The 16467-nt window shown below is 43.0% G+C and overlaps 1 protein-coding gene across 9 annotated transcripts in view; it reads left to right on the top strand.

Annotated features, from left to right (window-relative positions):
* The window catches only part of TDRD1 (tudor domain containing 1), a 61688-nt gene that overhangs the window by 16683 nt on the left and 28538 nt on the right, over positions 1-16467 (top strand). For all 9 annotated transcript variants that reach the window (XM_043550947.1, XM_043550943.1, XM_043550940.1 and 6 more), the window contains 3 exons: positions 5219-5393; positions 8395-8481; positions 8710-8892. In XM_043550947.1, the coding sequence (XP_043406882.1) occupies positions 5219-5393; positions 8395-8481; positions 8710-8892 (445 nt within the window). The remainder of the gene's footprint in view (positions 1-5218; positions 5394-8394; positions 8482-8709; positions 8893-16467) is intronic.

Genomic DNA, 16467 nt, shown 5'->3' with positions numbered 1-16467 from the left:
AATTACACATAATTCATGGCATAGTCACGGTAAAAAATAGATGATTTTACCATATGGTCATGGCAACCTTGTACACCCAGCTGCCATGCATTAGCAGTTAGCTTGTTTTGATATAGTCCTCTCTAAAACAGGACTAGATCAGATTGAACCAACTAACTGTTAATCAGTGCTTGAATTATGGTGGGAGGGGGGGTCTGCCCTGTCCTCTCTTCCACTCAGTGTAGCTGGGTTCCCTGTAGCGGCAGCTCCCATTTTCTACCTTCTTTCCTTCTTGTAGGTCCCCTGGACCTTGATTTCTCCCCCCTTTCCCCATCTCCCTCCTAGCTGGTTGCTGGGACTTGCTACCTGGGTGTGGTGCTTCACTTGGCAGGTCCCAGGCCCCAAGGCCCTAGTCTGGCGAGAGGCCTCTTCGTCCTAGCAGGAAGAGGGCGGCGCTGTCCTGTACCCTGGCCAGTTTTTCTGCAGAGATCAACTCAAGCCCTCTGCATCTCATCCTGATCACTCTTCCTCCAGTGACAAGCTGGAGGGGGGATGGGGACTGGGATCAGAGGGGGGTCAGGGATCGAGGAGACTGGGGGTGTGTGTGTTGTGATTGAGTGATCTGGGGGGAGATTACTGGGGGCGGTGGCATTCAAAGAGGACTAGATCAAAGTGAACTAATGAGGTGTTGATGCATGGCAGCAGGATAAATGGCATAATTCATGGTTCTGTGACAGTGGTGAGCTTTCATGATGGAGTTGATGTAAATGGCAGAATTCCTGAGTTCCATGACAGTGGTGACCACCATGACAGAATTATATCTGTACTAATGATTCAGTTATTGTCAGTAATTCAAAGTTATGGTTTTGTGAAGTTTGTGAAGTGTTGAAAGTGTGGCAATTGAAAATTTGTCAAAAGTTATTAGAGAATTTTGGCCTCTGCATATTTCCACTCATGGAAGACGTGCCACCCAGTGCTGGCTAGACACTAGAACCTTCTCCAAGCGGTGCTTGTTGAAGCTCAGATAACACCAGCTAATTTTCCATCATCTAACATACTGTCACCCACACATCTCACCTAATGCTGAAGCACTAGTGAAATATTTTTTCTTTGAACCTTTACAGGTTGCGAATTATTTTAGACTGTAGTATTTGGACAAATATTAATTTGCTACCTGGAATGAGTCCACCAAATCCATTTTCACTTGAGAATTTATACTGAGATCTCAAACTGGTGCTCTATCGCTATACACCTAACATATACACCATGAGAAATAGGTGGCTATTTAAGCTGTATTTTGGATCTTGTCCTCTCCCATGTCCATGACATTTGGGCTGGTTCTCTTCCTGAAAATTTGAGGCAGTTCTGACTTGCCCATGAAGCTCTGGGTTTTAGCTATGCCTCTTCTACCCTGGTGCCAGATTTTTTCTGTGTGTTGTTCACTGCTAGCATCCCAGCCATTGGAGCTAATTTAAGGAAAGCTGTGACAAGACACAGAGACTGACTTCCACAGTGTCATGGAAAAAGGAGATATCAGTCAGTCTTTGCCCAAAGCTCCTGGGTCGTCTTCACAGAGATTGTTTCATGGACAAGACAGTCTCCTTTATTACGCAGCTCTGTATCCTTAGAGCAGGTCCACTCTGTGCACTGAATGAAGTAGGAATCCTGTGAGGCAAAATGGTATGTGATCATAAATAAGGACGGTTATAATACATATATAAAATAAGACTAAATTAGAATTGCAAAAGCCATCTTAATTCTGGTGTTTCCGTTCTTTTGGGCACTTGACTTTACAACCTTAACGTTCTTTTAAAATGGCTTTGTGTGTGTAATTTCCTAGATTTTTAAAAAGCAAACTGGAAAAACAAATTCCATCTCTTTGCATCATATTGATACCCATGTGGTTCATCAGCACTGTTGAGCATACCCAATGTGGATGAAATCGTGGAGATTGTAGCTGCAAAAATCTGAAGTTTCTTCTGGATAGGTATAAAGAGCTGTGACTTTTTCCCCCAGAGACTTAAAACTTGGCCACATTTGGGCAGTTTTTCACAGGGATGGCAAAATATGCACCCCTAAATACAAAGTCCACTCCTTCCTTCCTTTTTTCCCCTCAAAACTTCAAGTATAGGGTCCTTGAGAAGCTCTCTTTTATTTAAATTGGGGGAAGCACCCTTTCCAGATGTGCAAGGGGAGTACTGTTTTGCCCGTAGCTTCCTACCAAGATGCTCATGACACATGCTTCCGTGTTTGGGTGGGGAACTCACCTGGGACATCTTCAGACCCAAGACGTCTGGATTTCCGGTGAGACTCACAATCATATAAATGTACTTGCTGATAACCTATGCTGTCATACAGTTGTCATTCATAAAGCCATGTTATTTTTTAAAAAGGCCAAAAATGACTCTGAACTTAAAGTAGATGGTAACAAACAGTGAATCCCAGTAATGATTGCACCTTAAGATATTCTAATCAAAAAGCTTTTGACTATGCTGTAGCTGTTAATCGCTTCATGCTGACTCAAGACATTTTAGGCTTTAGAGTTTTAATGCTGGAATCTTAAGATCAGAAATCAGAGCTATGGGTTTAGCATTCACAGATATCCCTTCCCACTCTGTGGGGTTTAACAGTCCACGTCACAGCTCTCAATACAGTAGCAATGTAGTAATGTTTTGTAAGACAGGGAGGATCATTCCCTCTTTGCCAGGAAACTGTTTGTTTTTGGAACTGGTGCATTTGCCACCAAATCATTCCAGTACCTCTGCTTCTGCCAGAATTATAAAATGTCCTAGGACCATCTCCACAGACAGTTCACAAGCAAACCACAAATGGACTGTCATGGACTCTGTCATCCAGAACCTCTTTCTGTAAGTGGGGTCACCTGGCTGTCTATCTGTTCGCCTCAGAGGTTAACGTCAGCTGTTTTGCTCAAAGGGCAGGGTCTGAACTAGGTTCTCTGTCAAATACTTTCCTCAACTTGTGGACTCCTGGAATGATCTAGGCTTATCCACTGATACCATTAATACCAAGGATTTTCAGAAACCACATTGTAGGATTCAGCAGTGATGATCATATTAAAACCAGCCCAGACAGTTCTGGTACTGGAACCTCATGAACTTGTCCACTCAGCCACAGATATCCTCATCTCTTTTAACTATCATAATCTCCCAGAATGAAGGATACTTTCTACATCTGGACCCAGCTTTGTTGCACTTGACAGGGCAGATGCTGGCTTGCCAATCATCATGGAGAGAAGCTGCTCTATGGAGGTCAGAGCACACTAGTTCAGAAAAGACTCTATTAGACTAATACAAGCAGCCAAGTGGAAAAGATGTCCTGTTTGGGCGGAGCAATGCCATCTATGTCCTCTAAAGACTCCTTTTCTTTCCATTGTGGATGATGCACTCTCTCTCACTAACTCAGGGCTATCAGTCAGCTCCACAGGAGTACACTGAGCAATATCAGCTCAATATCAGCTCAACATCCCCTCCCTCTGGGGTCACACCATATTCTCCTTCCCCACAGTTGCTAAGTTCCTTAATGACAGGTTTCAGAGTAACAGCCGTGTTAGTCTTTATTCGCAAAAAGAAAAGGAGTACTTGTGGCACCTTAGAGACTAAAGTGAGCTGTGGCTCACGAAAGCTCATGCTCAAATAAATTGGTTAGTCTCTAAGGTGCCACAAGTACTCCTTTTCTTTTTAAGTTCCTTAAGGCTCTTATTTCCCCCCAGTCCCAGAGCCCTCTCCTTTTCCCTTTTGCATCCCTGTCATCATGCTCATTCTTGCTCACTCTGCATCCATCTCCGAAGAGGGCCTGAGATGTCTACATAGCAGCTAGGAGGTGTAAAAACCCAGTATGAATGTGGCAACCTGGGTGGTGACATAGGCTAGCTGCTCGCATACACTCTCGCCCGACCCCGTGGATATGTACTCTGGCAGCTAGCCCAAGCCGGACAACACAGCCACGCTGCTATTTTTAGCATGCTAACTTGAACAGAGCTTGCATGTGAATGTCTACCTGTGCTAGGATTTGCACCTCCTAGCTGCTGTGCAGACATAACTGAAGTGGCTATAACATGAATTTGAAAGTTTGAAATGCAGGCTCTCATGTCTTTTCCGTCTTAGTGTGTTCTGTTAGGACAAAGTACCCTAAGGCCTCATGCTAATTTTGTTTTTTCCTAAGTGGTAGCCTTCCATTTAAATCAGATGATTTATCTGCCTGTTTTCTTAAGTCCCACTACAAAGAGAAACTAGAAAGTACACATTTGGTGTTTGTAGGGCTCTTTCATTTTACCTTGACAGGATCAAACTTTTCAGACTCCCTGAGACTATTTGTAGCATTCGCAGATAGGATGAAAGTTCAGGCAAGATCTACCCAAAAGCTAAGTGTGTGGGTATCTAATTGTATTCGGGTATGCTATTAGCTAACAAGATCAGATCCACCCATGCTGGTAAGAGCCCACTCTACTGGAACTCAGGCAGCTTCTGCGGCTTCCCTAAGATGCATACCTATCTGAAACCCTCAGAGTGGCTACTCTGGGATCAGTCCACACATTTACATGTTTTCACATTACACAGCCTAGTTGGGGTATCAAGATCTGAAACCCCCTTTATCAGAGCTGTCCTGCAGCCTTTATTTAAGTAGACTTTCTGAGCACTTACTTCCTTTATACTAGGTCACTGCTTGTTAGTCACCAAAAGTGGAATACATATTGACAGTCATTTAGAGAGAACAGTTACATGCTCTAGAGTAACTGGCTCTTTGAGATGATGTCCATATATCTATTCCACTCCCTGCCTTCCCTCCCTCCTCCTGTGGAGTTCTATAGCAGTTGACTTTTGTGTCTGTGAAAGAACTGAAGGATGTGAGGGAGGGGAGGTACAAGGGCAGTCTTGCACATGGGGTACATGTGCACACCAGAAGTGGAGTATATATGGACAATAGGTCTTGACACATCTGCACGTATTGTAGGGTATGTAACCATTCTGTATGGCACAATGAATGAGGATAACAGTGGAGGCAGGGGAAGACAGGAACAAGAATTCAATATATTGTCCCTTAGTTCCCCTGTAACCGTAGGACCTTATGTAAATAGCTTGAATTGTTAATATGGACTTGATTGACTTGAGTGCAAAAACAAAAATTAGAACCAGTGACTATATTGCTTGCAAACCAAAGATTTTGCAGGCTCTAATTTTATTTTCTTAAAAAATGTATTCTTTTTGGTTTTCTCTTTCAGGCCATTAAGTGTTGTGTTGCTAATGTTGTTCCAAAACAAGGAGGATGGAACAAAGACTGTGCTAACATTATTACCCCTCTGCTCGTGGGACAGTACTGTTCGGTGACTGTTGTTGACCTATTACAGGAGGAGATGATGACTTGTTTCGCTGTAGATGTTGTCCTGACAGGTTCTGGTAAGATGGGTTTGATTGTTCTGGGACTTATCTTAAAATTGTCAGTTGTGATTCTCATTTCTGTTCCCTTAAAGCGTTTTACAGAAATGAGATCGCACACTTTTTACCTAAAATGTTTAGTTTTCTAGTCTTAGAAATTTGAATAGCTGCAATAGAGAGATCTTGTTTTGAAAAGTTGTTGTGTGTCTTGATTGGCTTAATCTCATGCTTTGTTGACTACCTTTATAAACTTAAATTCTTCAGTAGTGAACCTTTAATAAGATCATTTAGAAAGTCTGGATAATAATTTTCTTCCCATATGGTGCTAGTCTTTATAGAGCTTTTGTCTACTGGCATGTAGTGACTTGGGGTTATTTCCTTACATTCTTTCTTACTGTAATTTTTTTTCACACTGTTTACTTTGAGGTAGTTGCCTTTTCCAGGCACAACTGTATCTCTGCCCTGTAGTGATGTTATACAGTAATAATATGGCTGTGACTAATGCATCTTAGTTTTTGTGGTCCTAGTGTACATTAAATGGATTCTCAAAGACCTATCAGATTTTATCTTTCCCCTCAAGTCATCACTATAGGGCAGACTTAAGGTTGTTTGGGACCCTAAACTGTGCATTTCTTACCTTATCATATTTGGATTTCTTTTAATTATTAATTTAATTTTGAATTTCCTGAGTTTGTAATGCATGGTTTTGAAAACTTTTTATCCTTAAATTACTGGCACATACTCTCAACCTTAAACCCAGCTTCTAAGAGGTTTTTTTTTTTTTTTTTTTTCCCCTCCTGGGAATTTCTTTAGTTTTTAAAAAATGTAGTTAAAATTACATACTAAACTAACATAAAAACTAAACAAGAATTCCCCCAAAAATGCTAGTGTGTGTGATATTTCTAATTATTTGAAGACATAATACCAGTCTTAAATATTTACATGTTAAGGACAGAGTCCTCAGTGGAGAAGGGTAGCATGAAGCAGCCAGAGTGCATTGGCCAGTTAAGCAGCCGTAAACCCAGCCTTGCACTGCTATAACAGCTGAGAGATACTAGTGGATCTGGACCTAAATTTGCAATTAATTTATTGGTTTTGAGGGCTCTTTGTGAAACCAGTGCTATGTGAAGAGGGGTGGTAGGGAGAGCTGAGTTCTATTGTACCTGCTCTTTCGGGTTTCCCATTGTGCAGCTGCTTTGGTGTGCCATGAAGTTAAGGCAGTGGTACCATCTAGTCTTTTAGTCACTGATGTCCATACTATGTCTGCAGGCACAGAACCTTTAAAAAATAGTGATATTTGAGCCAGCTAACTTACCAATGAGAACTCTTGACACACACAGCTAGTTTTCTTCATACTATTGAGTAATGATATCAAATAGAATGATATCAAATAGAAGGAACAGAAGTGGACACCGTGTAGAGTCAAGCACGAGTGTTTATTACGCACAGCGCTGGCGGAGAGTCACTTTGTTTATTAGGCTCAGTGAGACACTGCTAAACAATTGATTACAATAGATTATATAGAATGCCGATGGGCGGAGGGAAGCGACGGGGTAGGAGTTCCCGAGCCCCTGGATAGGTTCTGGCAGCAAGACAAAATTAGCACAATAAGCTAATAGTCTAAAAGATTACTTAATGGCTTCACCCATAGCTCAGGTTAACATAGTTGTTAATACACAGGTGTTATTCCCAAAATTTTACTTTTAAAATGTGTAAGTTGAATCCTGATTTCAGGTCCTTAGGGGTGACGGTGGCTCTTTCCAGACAGGTGTGGCCCACAAGTATATCTCTGGAGGATTTAAAACAAAAGGATCATGAAGAGTACGCAGCAATAACAATTGTTTGGTTTTACCTTTGCATTTTTGTGAACTGTGATTGGCATTTGTGAGGGAGGGATTCATCTGTGAAAGGGAGGATGTCATATCTCATGCTGACATGTTAGGCCTCTCCCTGAACTCTGGTTGGCATTTGGGGAGTGTGTGTTATCTACTTCCTGCACCGGGGAGTAGACTTTGAGGCTCCTCTCAATGTGTTGTGTGCCTGTAACTCATGATAAAGACACCCAATTACTGCTCTCCACCTGGAGTTATGCTGTTTCAGCTCATAATATCTATAGTGAACAAACAAGGGTTGTTTCCTGCTTCTTCCAGTTTCCTTAGCCATGTATTGTCCATTGTTAGCCAGGCCTCATGCCTTAGACCAGGCCATGGAGTTTGGGCCTATGAGAGAGATTTTTAACAGAGACTGTAGTCAAGATCTTACATACATATTATTGGGATTTTGGCCCTTCATTAGCTATAAAGGAAGAATGCTGATTGAGTTACAGTGGCCCCACTTAAGTTATCTGAGCCTGGCAGTAGCCCGTATAATCATAAGATACGATCATTACTAACTTAGCTTAATTATAACCCAACTTCTTCAAATATAGGTTGTGCATGAGATAAAATTAATTTTTGTCTATATTAAGAGTTTGAAGTATTTGTGGTGTTCTGCTCATTTGGGACAAAGAGAAGAGACTGTCACAGACACTGAAAATCTTAAAGGACCCAGTTTTTAATTAATTCATAAACTAATGGATTTACTTGTAAATTCTCAGGCCTCATTCTGTACTCAAAGTGCTGTAAGTTTGGGGAAGATCTGGAGCAGTTGAATCCTGCTTGGTGTAACACATGCAACTCAGCCTTAACTATAGAGTCGTGGCATGATAAATTCAGTAGCAATTGTTATAGATATTTTGGTGAAGTGAAATTAGCAAGATGGTAATAATTGAGAAATGGGTGTTTTTAGGAAGCTTCTTAGTAGTCAAACTACTCAGAGACTTGTTTGTATATCTCTATAAAAATGTTGTTCAACATCCACGGCATGCTAGACGCTTGACCAACAAGTAAAATAGACACAGTCTAGGTCAGATTTTCCAGGGTTAGTAGTTTAGAGAGTGCGTTCAGAAAACATGATTTAAAAAACTAGTCTGAGACTGCCTTTGTATGTAAATTAGTTTAATTTACATAAATATGTATTATAGGGAAACACCTAGATAAAATACTTCTCGAAATGGGGCATGAATTGAGTCCAAAGAGGAAAGAAACTAAGAAAATGAACCCAGATACAGGTGAGTAAACCAATCAGGCTTTTGACAGATTAATCGGAACTTTGGGAATGGTATCTTCTCCTATTTTGGATGGTGTGGAGTTAATGGTGAAGTTAGGTTGCCCTCTGTTTCAAACTTAAGACGCTGGACAGTGGAACTAGCTTCAATTCACTGACTGTGATGTGGCCTGTGTTATTAGAATATTAACTCAGTAAAATAGCTTCTCCTATCATGTTTGTATTTCCTCAGGTACTGTGTTACAAAAGGATTCTGAGGGAGAAAGAGAAAAAACAGCTGAAGATGAAGAACTGGTTCACAATAGTGATTTAGCCATAAAGGTTTTTTCCGTATCCGTGGGAGATACATTTTCTGGTGTAGTTGCCCATATTCAAACGCCAGAAGACTTTTTCTGTCAGCAGATTCATAATGGCCGTAAGTGAATATATTCATACAGGTCATTCTAAAGTAAAAGTGTTAACATAATAGTTTATGCAAAAATGGTATATTACAATTATATATACTAATTTTCTTTTTAATAAAATGCACCTGAAGGTCCCAGGGGAAGAAGGTGGGACCAGAAGGAGGGGAAATGGAGTTGGGGGAATAAACTAGGAGCCCTAGAATAAGGGTTGCATATAACTTGAAGCTTAGAATAGCTGGTGAGAACCTATGAGTCTGGAAGAGGCTGAAAACAGCAAGATCCTATGGCACAGAGTTTAGCTTTCTTGTGTTGCCACTTGACCGAATTATTTTTTCTGCCTTACTTGTACAAAAAAATGTGATTTTTTTTTTTGATTTGTTGAACTGACCCAAAAAATATTATTTAATGCTGAACTGATTCTAAACTACTACTTATAGTGCGATATTTCCTTTATAGCAGTTGCTGTTTGAGTGCTTGATGCCTCTATTCTCTCTCATGGCTAAGTCCACAGATTGTTAGTTTGGGTCATTGCCTGTCTGCCCCCTACTGCTACAGAATCAGAGCTGATTGGATGGCAGACGAGGGACTAGCCTCCACTTTTCAGAGACCCTTCCCCTTAGTTTCGGGTTTGTTCTGCCTCCAGTAGCTACTGGCAGGGAAGTGGAATCCAGCACCTGCTGCAAGAGAGAATGGGAAAACAAAACCCAAAATATGAAGATGTAGTTTGTCTCATACAGCGCCACTCCCGACTGCTCAAGTAACGGGCTATGAGGATGGTGGAGAAAGTCCAGACAGGAGACTAAGGCTATGTTCCTCCTGCTCTGCATCCCTGCAATAAGTTTGTGCCTTGTTTTCCAGCTGCCTCATCCTCTGGGTTGGAAATTGTTTTGCTCTGGTGGCCTTATTCTGACCCAGGAGCTAGTTCCCCACTAGCCAGACTTCGAATGTCTTGAAGGATGTAGGAAAAATGGAGATCCCTTTGGCCACCAGAGGCAGATATGTCAAAGGACAGCATCCTGTCACAGGGAAACCGTAGGCGGGCCCGGGAGAGCAAGAAGTGACTAAGACAGTTTCAGGGATGTGCCCTCCTGCAAAGCAGGTCACATCATTACACACACCCCGCCCATCTGTGTCAGGAACTTCAGTCTCCTTCCATTAGCCTCTGGGAAGGTCAGGAATTCTGCATAGATAGATATATAGGGAAAAAGAAGGGAATCTCATCGGGAAGAAATTCTCTCTTGGGCTAGGCAGCTCTTGGGTTTGGTATGAAAAGCATCATTACCTCAAAGTCTGCTATCTTGGAGCCCTGGGCAGCAGCTTAATATCCCCTTACTAGCATTTGGTCTGCTCTCCAAAGGGCAAAGATAGAGATGCATTTAGCAGAGGAGGTTCATGGTATTCCTCACCTGACTCAGATTCCCAATCCCCACCTCCCCTAAAGAGTAAAATTTAAAAAAGGGGGGGAAAGGGTTCAAAAAATTACCACAGAAATATTGGAAAAAAACTTGGCCTATTCTTCTGAGAATAGCAGTTTCTTTAACGCATCACCAGAGCAAAAAACTTTGCTCACGAGGTTTTGATCCATGGAAAGAAGAAAATAATAAAAGGAATAGAATTGTTTGTGTCTGATTTTTCTTTATCTTCATCATCATTTAATTCATTTTCATCCTCATCTTCATGGATATCACCAAAGAAAAAGAAGACAAGGTAGTATGTTCAATCCAAATCCCAGAGAGGAGAAAAGTCAAGACAAAAGTCAGGATTTTCTTCAGAGGAGGAAGGTGAACTCTAAAATCAGAATCTAAATAGCAGGATGAAGCAAAGCAAGAGGATCTTTTTCAAACTGTCATTTGAGAAGATGTTACAAAGGGTGATTAGATACTTCAGGTATTTTGTTGGATGAGCCCACTAGCAAATACTACAAGGAAGAAAAAACGATTGGTCCAGAAATTACAAAAAAATATTTTCCAGCTGGTTCATAATCTGAACTATACATTGCCCTTCACATCTTTTTGGAAAAAGTAATTAAAGCCAAATGGGAAATACTGTAAAAACCTGAGGAATATCCAGGTATATAAAAAAAAAAATTCTACAACGAACACTGTAGCAAAGGAGATTTTGTCTCTTCCCAAAGTGTCAGAGCAGTTTCAGCACTAGTCTAAGATGCTGGTATCCTAATGGAAGGGGATTTTTTCCCAAAAGAACTCAACAATTGCAGAATGGAAATACCATTGTTCTGTACGTTTGAGGCTGCATCTTCCTATCTGGGCTTCGTCTGCAGCAACATGTTGTGTAAGGACAGTCCTGGCCTGGATTGACAGTTTTTTGCAGCTAGAGTGCCCCCCCCAAAAAGACGAAGAAATCGTTTTGGTTAGGTTCGGAGTTAAAGAAAATCTCAGTGGCTTCAGCCTTCATAACCAACAAAACCAGGGATGCTTTGATATTTTCAGCACATGTCACAGCCTCCAGCATGGTGACCAGATAGCATCCCTGTTTATGAGCCTGGAAAGGCAATATACAAGCCAGAATCACGTTAGTGTCTTCAAAATATTCAGGAGGTGGCTTATTTGGAGAGCTGTTAGAGACAAAGTGATGCTGGAATCCTCAGATAACTCAAAAAAGATCTTACAAAACCATCCTCACTCCAAATCTGGGTATAGGGATTGCTGACCTTATTACAGGTATGAATCTCGTTTTCTTGGCTACTGAAAGTATGGAAGGCAAGATTACAGCAAATGTAAGCCTTGAAAGGGTAGGTATCAGTCTTCCTGCAACGCAAATTCCAACACTTAAAAACAATGCCTGACTTAGTCTGGAGAATTCCAACGAGTGACAACTGCGGGTAGACTATTAAAATTCAGGGACCAGTGATCTTTCTCCCTATCAGACTAATGGATCCTGGATGTGTTTTGACAAGGGTACATCATAGAATTCTCAAATATTCGGAGTCTTCTTTTTCTCCCTTCTCCAGTATCCTTAAATCCACAAACAAGGAAAATATGCTAAAGGCCATAAATCAGCTTCTGCAAATCGGCAAGATAATTACCAAGGTGGAGATGTTCTCTGAACGTAGTCACTTGTTTTTTGTACCTAAAAGATCCAGGGAGGACAGAGCATTGTTGGACTTAAAACACCTGAACAAGTTCATAAGAAGGGCCAGAGTCAAGATGGAGATCTTAAAGTCCATAGTAGTGGCAATATGACAGAGGGATTATTTTACAGCAATCAGTTTGAAGGAGGCCTATCTTCATATGCAAGTTCAGTACGTACACAGGAGATTTCTGTGCTTCATTCAATTGTTTTTTATACAAAATTCTGCCTTTCAGACAGTCATCTATATCTCACAAAAGTCCCCATTCTGGTGGCTTTGCTCAAGCAGAACAGGATACAGGTATACCCTTTCCTGGATATCATTCTAGTCAGCGCCTCCTCCAAGGAAGGGTCTATTTTGGTGGCTCAGACAAAAATCCAAATGTTGCAACAGCCTTCTCAGCACCTAGTTAATCTTGGTGTGTTGATGGACACAGAGGCCCACAAAATCTTTATCAGCTGAAAAATGGGACGAGATCAATTCAGCAGTTAACCCTCCTGAGGAGGTATCAGACGACATGGGTAGGCACTCTGAGTGTTGTAGGGATGGTCATGTTCTGCACTGGAATAGTGCCTTTGGCAAGAATGCATATGAGGATTCTCCAGAGTTTCCTGCTGTCCCTTCCCCACCGTTTTCTGATTATTTTTTTTCCCCATCTTGGAAGTTGAACGTTTTGTCATTTGTGTTGAAATCCCTGGGTTGGTGGATGAGTCCAGAGAGATTTCAGGGAGATCTGGCCAAGGCAGAATCAAAGCAGTATGTCATCACAGATGACAGTCTGGAAGGATGGGAAACATTCTCTGAGAAGTTGGTGGCTCAAGGGATATGGTCCATCTCAGAATGAAAGAAAAACACACATTTTCCTAGAGCTGAGGCTGGGCAATTAAGTATGCTCTTTGACAGCGGGCCCCAGCATTGCTGAATAGTCATATTTTGGTAATCACGCACATGGCAGCGATGGCATACATAAACCATCAGGAGGGTACGAGGTCAAGGGATCTACAAAAGGAAGCAGCATCTGTGATGCAGTGGATGGAAGTCCACCTGTGGTCTATCAGGGCCCTGTATATCAAGAGCACCAATAATGTGAAGACTGACTGGCTGAGCAGAAGAAAAATTGATCAGGCAGAATGGAGTTTTCACAATGAATCCTTTTGGAGTTCTGATTTTAGATCTTTCCATCGAAGGTTCACCAATAATTTGCAGGAAGAAGGCAGCCAGGATCCCTAGGCATAGACGCCTTGTCACTAAAGTTTCAAAAGGGCTTACTTTATGCTTTTCCCCAGTGCCCATCATCACAAGTATAATACAGAAGACCAGGAAGGAGGAAATGGACTTGGTGGGATTGCATCATTATGCAGGTGTGGGATGACGAGCAGTGGCTGCAAAACTTTCCAATGCGCAAAGCCCACCTTCCTGGAACTTTGTGCAGAGCTCGTCCCTGCCCTGCAGCATAAGGATACCAAACATGAGAGCTGTTCTCTCGGTGAAGAAGCGCGGGGTGATCGCTGTGTGGAAGCTGGCAACGCCAGACCACTCCTGGTCAGTCGCGAATCAGTTTGGAGTTGGGAAGTCCACCATGGGGGTTGCAGTCACACAAATGTGCAGGGCCATTAATCTCATCCTTCTATGAAGGACTGAGACTCTGGGAAATGTGCAGGAAATAGTGGATGGCTTTGCAGAAGTGGGATTGCCTAAATCCGGCAGGACAATAGATGGCACGTATATCCTGATGTTGGCCCCAGACCATCTTGTGACAGAGTTCCTCAAGAAAAAGAGCTACTTCTCTGTGGCATTGCAGGCACTTGTGGATCACCAGGATCGTTTCACTGATACCAACGCAGGGTGGTCAGGGAACGTGCATGACGCATGCATCTTCAGGAACCCTTGCCAGTATAGAAAGCTGCAAGCAGTGACTTTCTTTCCAGACCAGAAGATTCAAATGGGGGATGTTGAAATGCCCATAGGGGTACGCTGGGTTTCCCAGGATCATTTTCTCACATGGCTCATGAAGCCTTACACAGGAAACCTTGGCAGCAGCAAGGAGCACTTCCACAACAGGCTGAGCAGGTGCAGAATGACCATTGAATGTGTGTTTGGCAGATTACAGGCTTGCTGGCACTGCCTTTATGGCAGGTTAGACCTCAGTGTGAAAAATATTCCTATGGTCACAGTAGTCTGCTATACTCTGCATAATATTTGTGAAGCTAAGGGGGAAAAGTTTCCCCAGGGGTGGAGCGTCTACTGGATCGGCTGATTTTGAGCAGGGCTGTTGGATACCAGGGCTATGAGAGGAGCTCAGAGGGGGGCTATTCAAATAATAGAGGCTTTGACAATGAACTCCAGTAATGTGTCTTCATAAAAGGCATTCAGCCAGGCTTTGTTTACTTGCCACCTGGAATGAACCTTGTGGTAATTGCTTCCTGAGTGATTTGAAATGTGCCAGTTGCCACTGTGTATGAATTCCAGCAGCAAGGTATGGGAGAAAAAGAAAATACGGATTAATTTTCTATGAGTACATTTTTATTAAACAGCAATAACAAATACATAGAATTCAATTTTTTGCAAGGGACATGATACCGAGGAAGACTCTCCTCTTAATGGAGGCTCTCATAGCTGTGTATAAATCCAGCTGGGGTAGAGTGAAAGGGCTACTGCGATGGGCCGGGAACATGCCAGGAATGTGGTGGGGGGAAGGGCATGGCATGGCATGCAGTTCTAGATAAGCTGCATGCCGAGGCAAGCATGCATGTGTTCTGACTGCAGTGCGGTCAGGGACTTCAGCATCTCCATTTGGTCTTCCATCCTTTTTATCATCCGTTCCTGGCCCTGTTTCCTCTCCAGGCTAACTATATTTTCAATTTTTTGTTAATTGTCTCTCTCCACTCTCTGTGATCATGATCTGTGGTGTCAGATGATTGGAGCACCTCCCTAAATGTGTCCTCCTTTATTCCTCCTGGGTTGCCTCCTTATCAGACGGAGGCGCTCCACTGGTGTGTAGGGGGTTCCCCTCAAGGGCACAGGTGCAGAAGCACAAGAAACAGAGGCAGTATTGTGAGTGCACTTACAGCATTAAATCATAATAGTTAAATGCACCTCTTTCTCATTCTCCCTTGGCAAGCACGCAGCTGGGCGAGTGCCCTAAACATGGTCAGTTCGGCCTGGGACGGTGGGGAGGGGAAGGCCCAAGATGGGGCAAGGGGCCTAGGTGTTTTTTTAAGGGAATTGCTGCAAGCAACGAGGGATATTATTGTAAATTCTGCCACCATTTTCCACAGGTGGAGGTAATTGAGGCTGATATCTCACTCCTGAGGATAAACAAGGATGCAAGGGGGCATCTCCTGCATGTGTGAGGCTTCAGACCGGGTCCCTGTGCTGCTTGCCTGTGTGCCACTTTGATTGCTGCACAAGTGATTGCTGGTTGGTGTGGCAAAGTTTCTTATAGTGGGGAAAGAAACACAGCAGCTTTGCCAAGGAAACTTGGCAGAGGATTGGCAAGTACCTCCAGGAAAGTTTCCTAGAGATCTCTCTGGAGGATACCCATGAAATCTCTGTGTGCATTAACACACTTTTCCGCAGGGCCCCCACTGAGTAGCTGCATATGGGAATGGGAAACAGATGCAAACACTACTAGTCTTGTACATGTCTATCCCTTAACCCACTTCTAGTATATAATGAAACAAAGGACAACTCTACCTCATATAACCAAACAGTATCAAATCAAAATGAGCACTTACCAGAGCTCCCCTCTCCTGCATCATACGCGCTGGAGTCCGAATGCTGGGACTGGTTTGAATGCTCCGGAGTCGAGAAGAGGTCCTAGCTCATCACGCTACTGGACGACCCTGTCACCTGTCCCACCTCATCCTCCAACTCCACTTCCTCATCCACCACTTTGTCCTCGGGGATGAGTCCACTGGCTGCTGTCTCCAGTCCCCTGAAAGTATCCACGGGGCTCTTAGCAGTGGAGGTGGGGTCACCGCCAAGGATGGCGTCCAGCTGCTTATAAAAGTGGCAGGTCTTTGGTGCAGCACTAGGGTGACAATTTGTCTCCCTTGCCTTCTGATACGCCTGCCTTAGCTCCTTGATCTTCACACAGCACTGGTGCCTGTTCCTTTTGTAGCCCTTCTCCAACATGCCACAGGAAATCTGATCATAGGTATTGAAGTTCTTATGGCTGGAGTGGAGCTAGGACTGCACAGCCTCCTCTCCCCGCAGATCCAACAACTCTGGTATATTCCAAGTGGGAGAGCGTTTGCTGCATGGAGCCGCCAGGATCAGCTGGGAAGATGCCTTATGAGCTTTCCATGCTGAGCAAACAGCAAGTGGAATTTCAAAAAATTCCCAGCCTTTTAAAGGAGGAGGGGATGAATGCCTGTGTACCTGGCTGCAGGGCAGTAGAGTTCGAACTGCTGACAAGATTGGTCAGGATGGGAATTGTAGGACACCTCCTGGAGGCCATTTATGGCGACATAAGCAAGCGCAGTGTCTACAC

This window comes from Chelonia mydas, chromosome 7 (assembly GCF_015237465.2).
Source record: "Chelonia mydas isolate rCheMyd1 chromosome 7, rCheMyd1.pri.v2, whole genome shotgun sequence".
Taxonomy (NCBI): domain Eukaryota; kingdom Metazoa; phylum Chordata; order Testudines; family Cheloniidae; genus Chelonia; species Chelonia mydas.
Note: the sequence above shows the minus strand (reverse complement) of the source record. Positions and strands in the feature narration are given on the sequence as shown.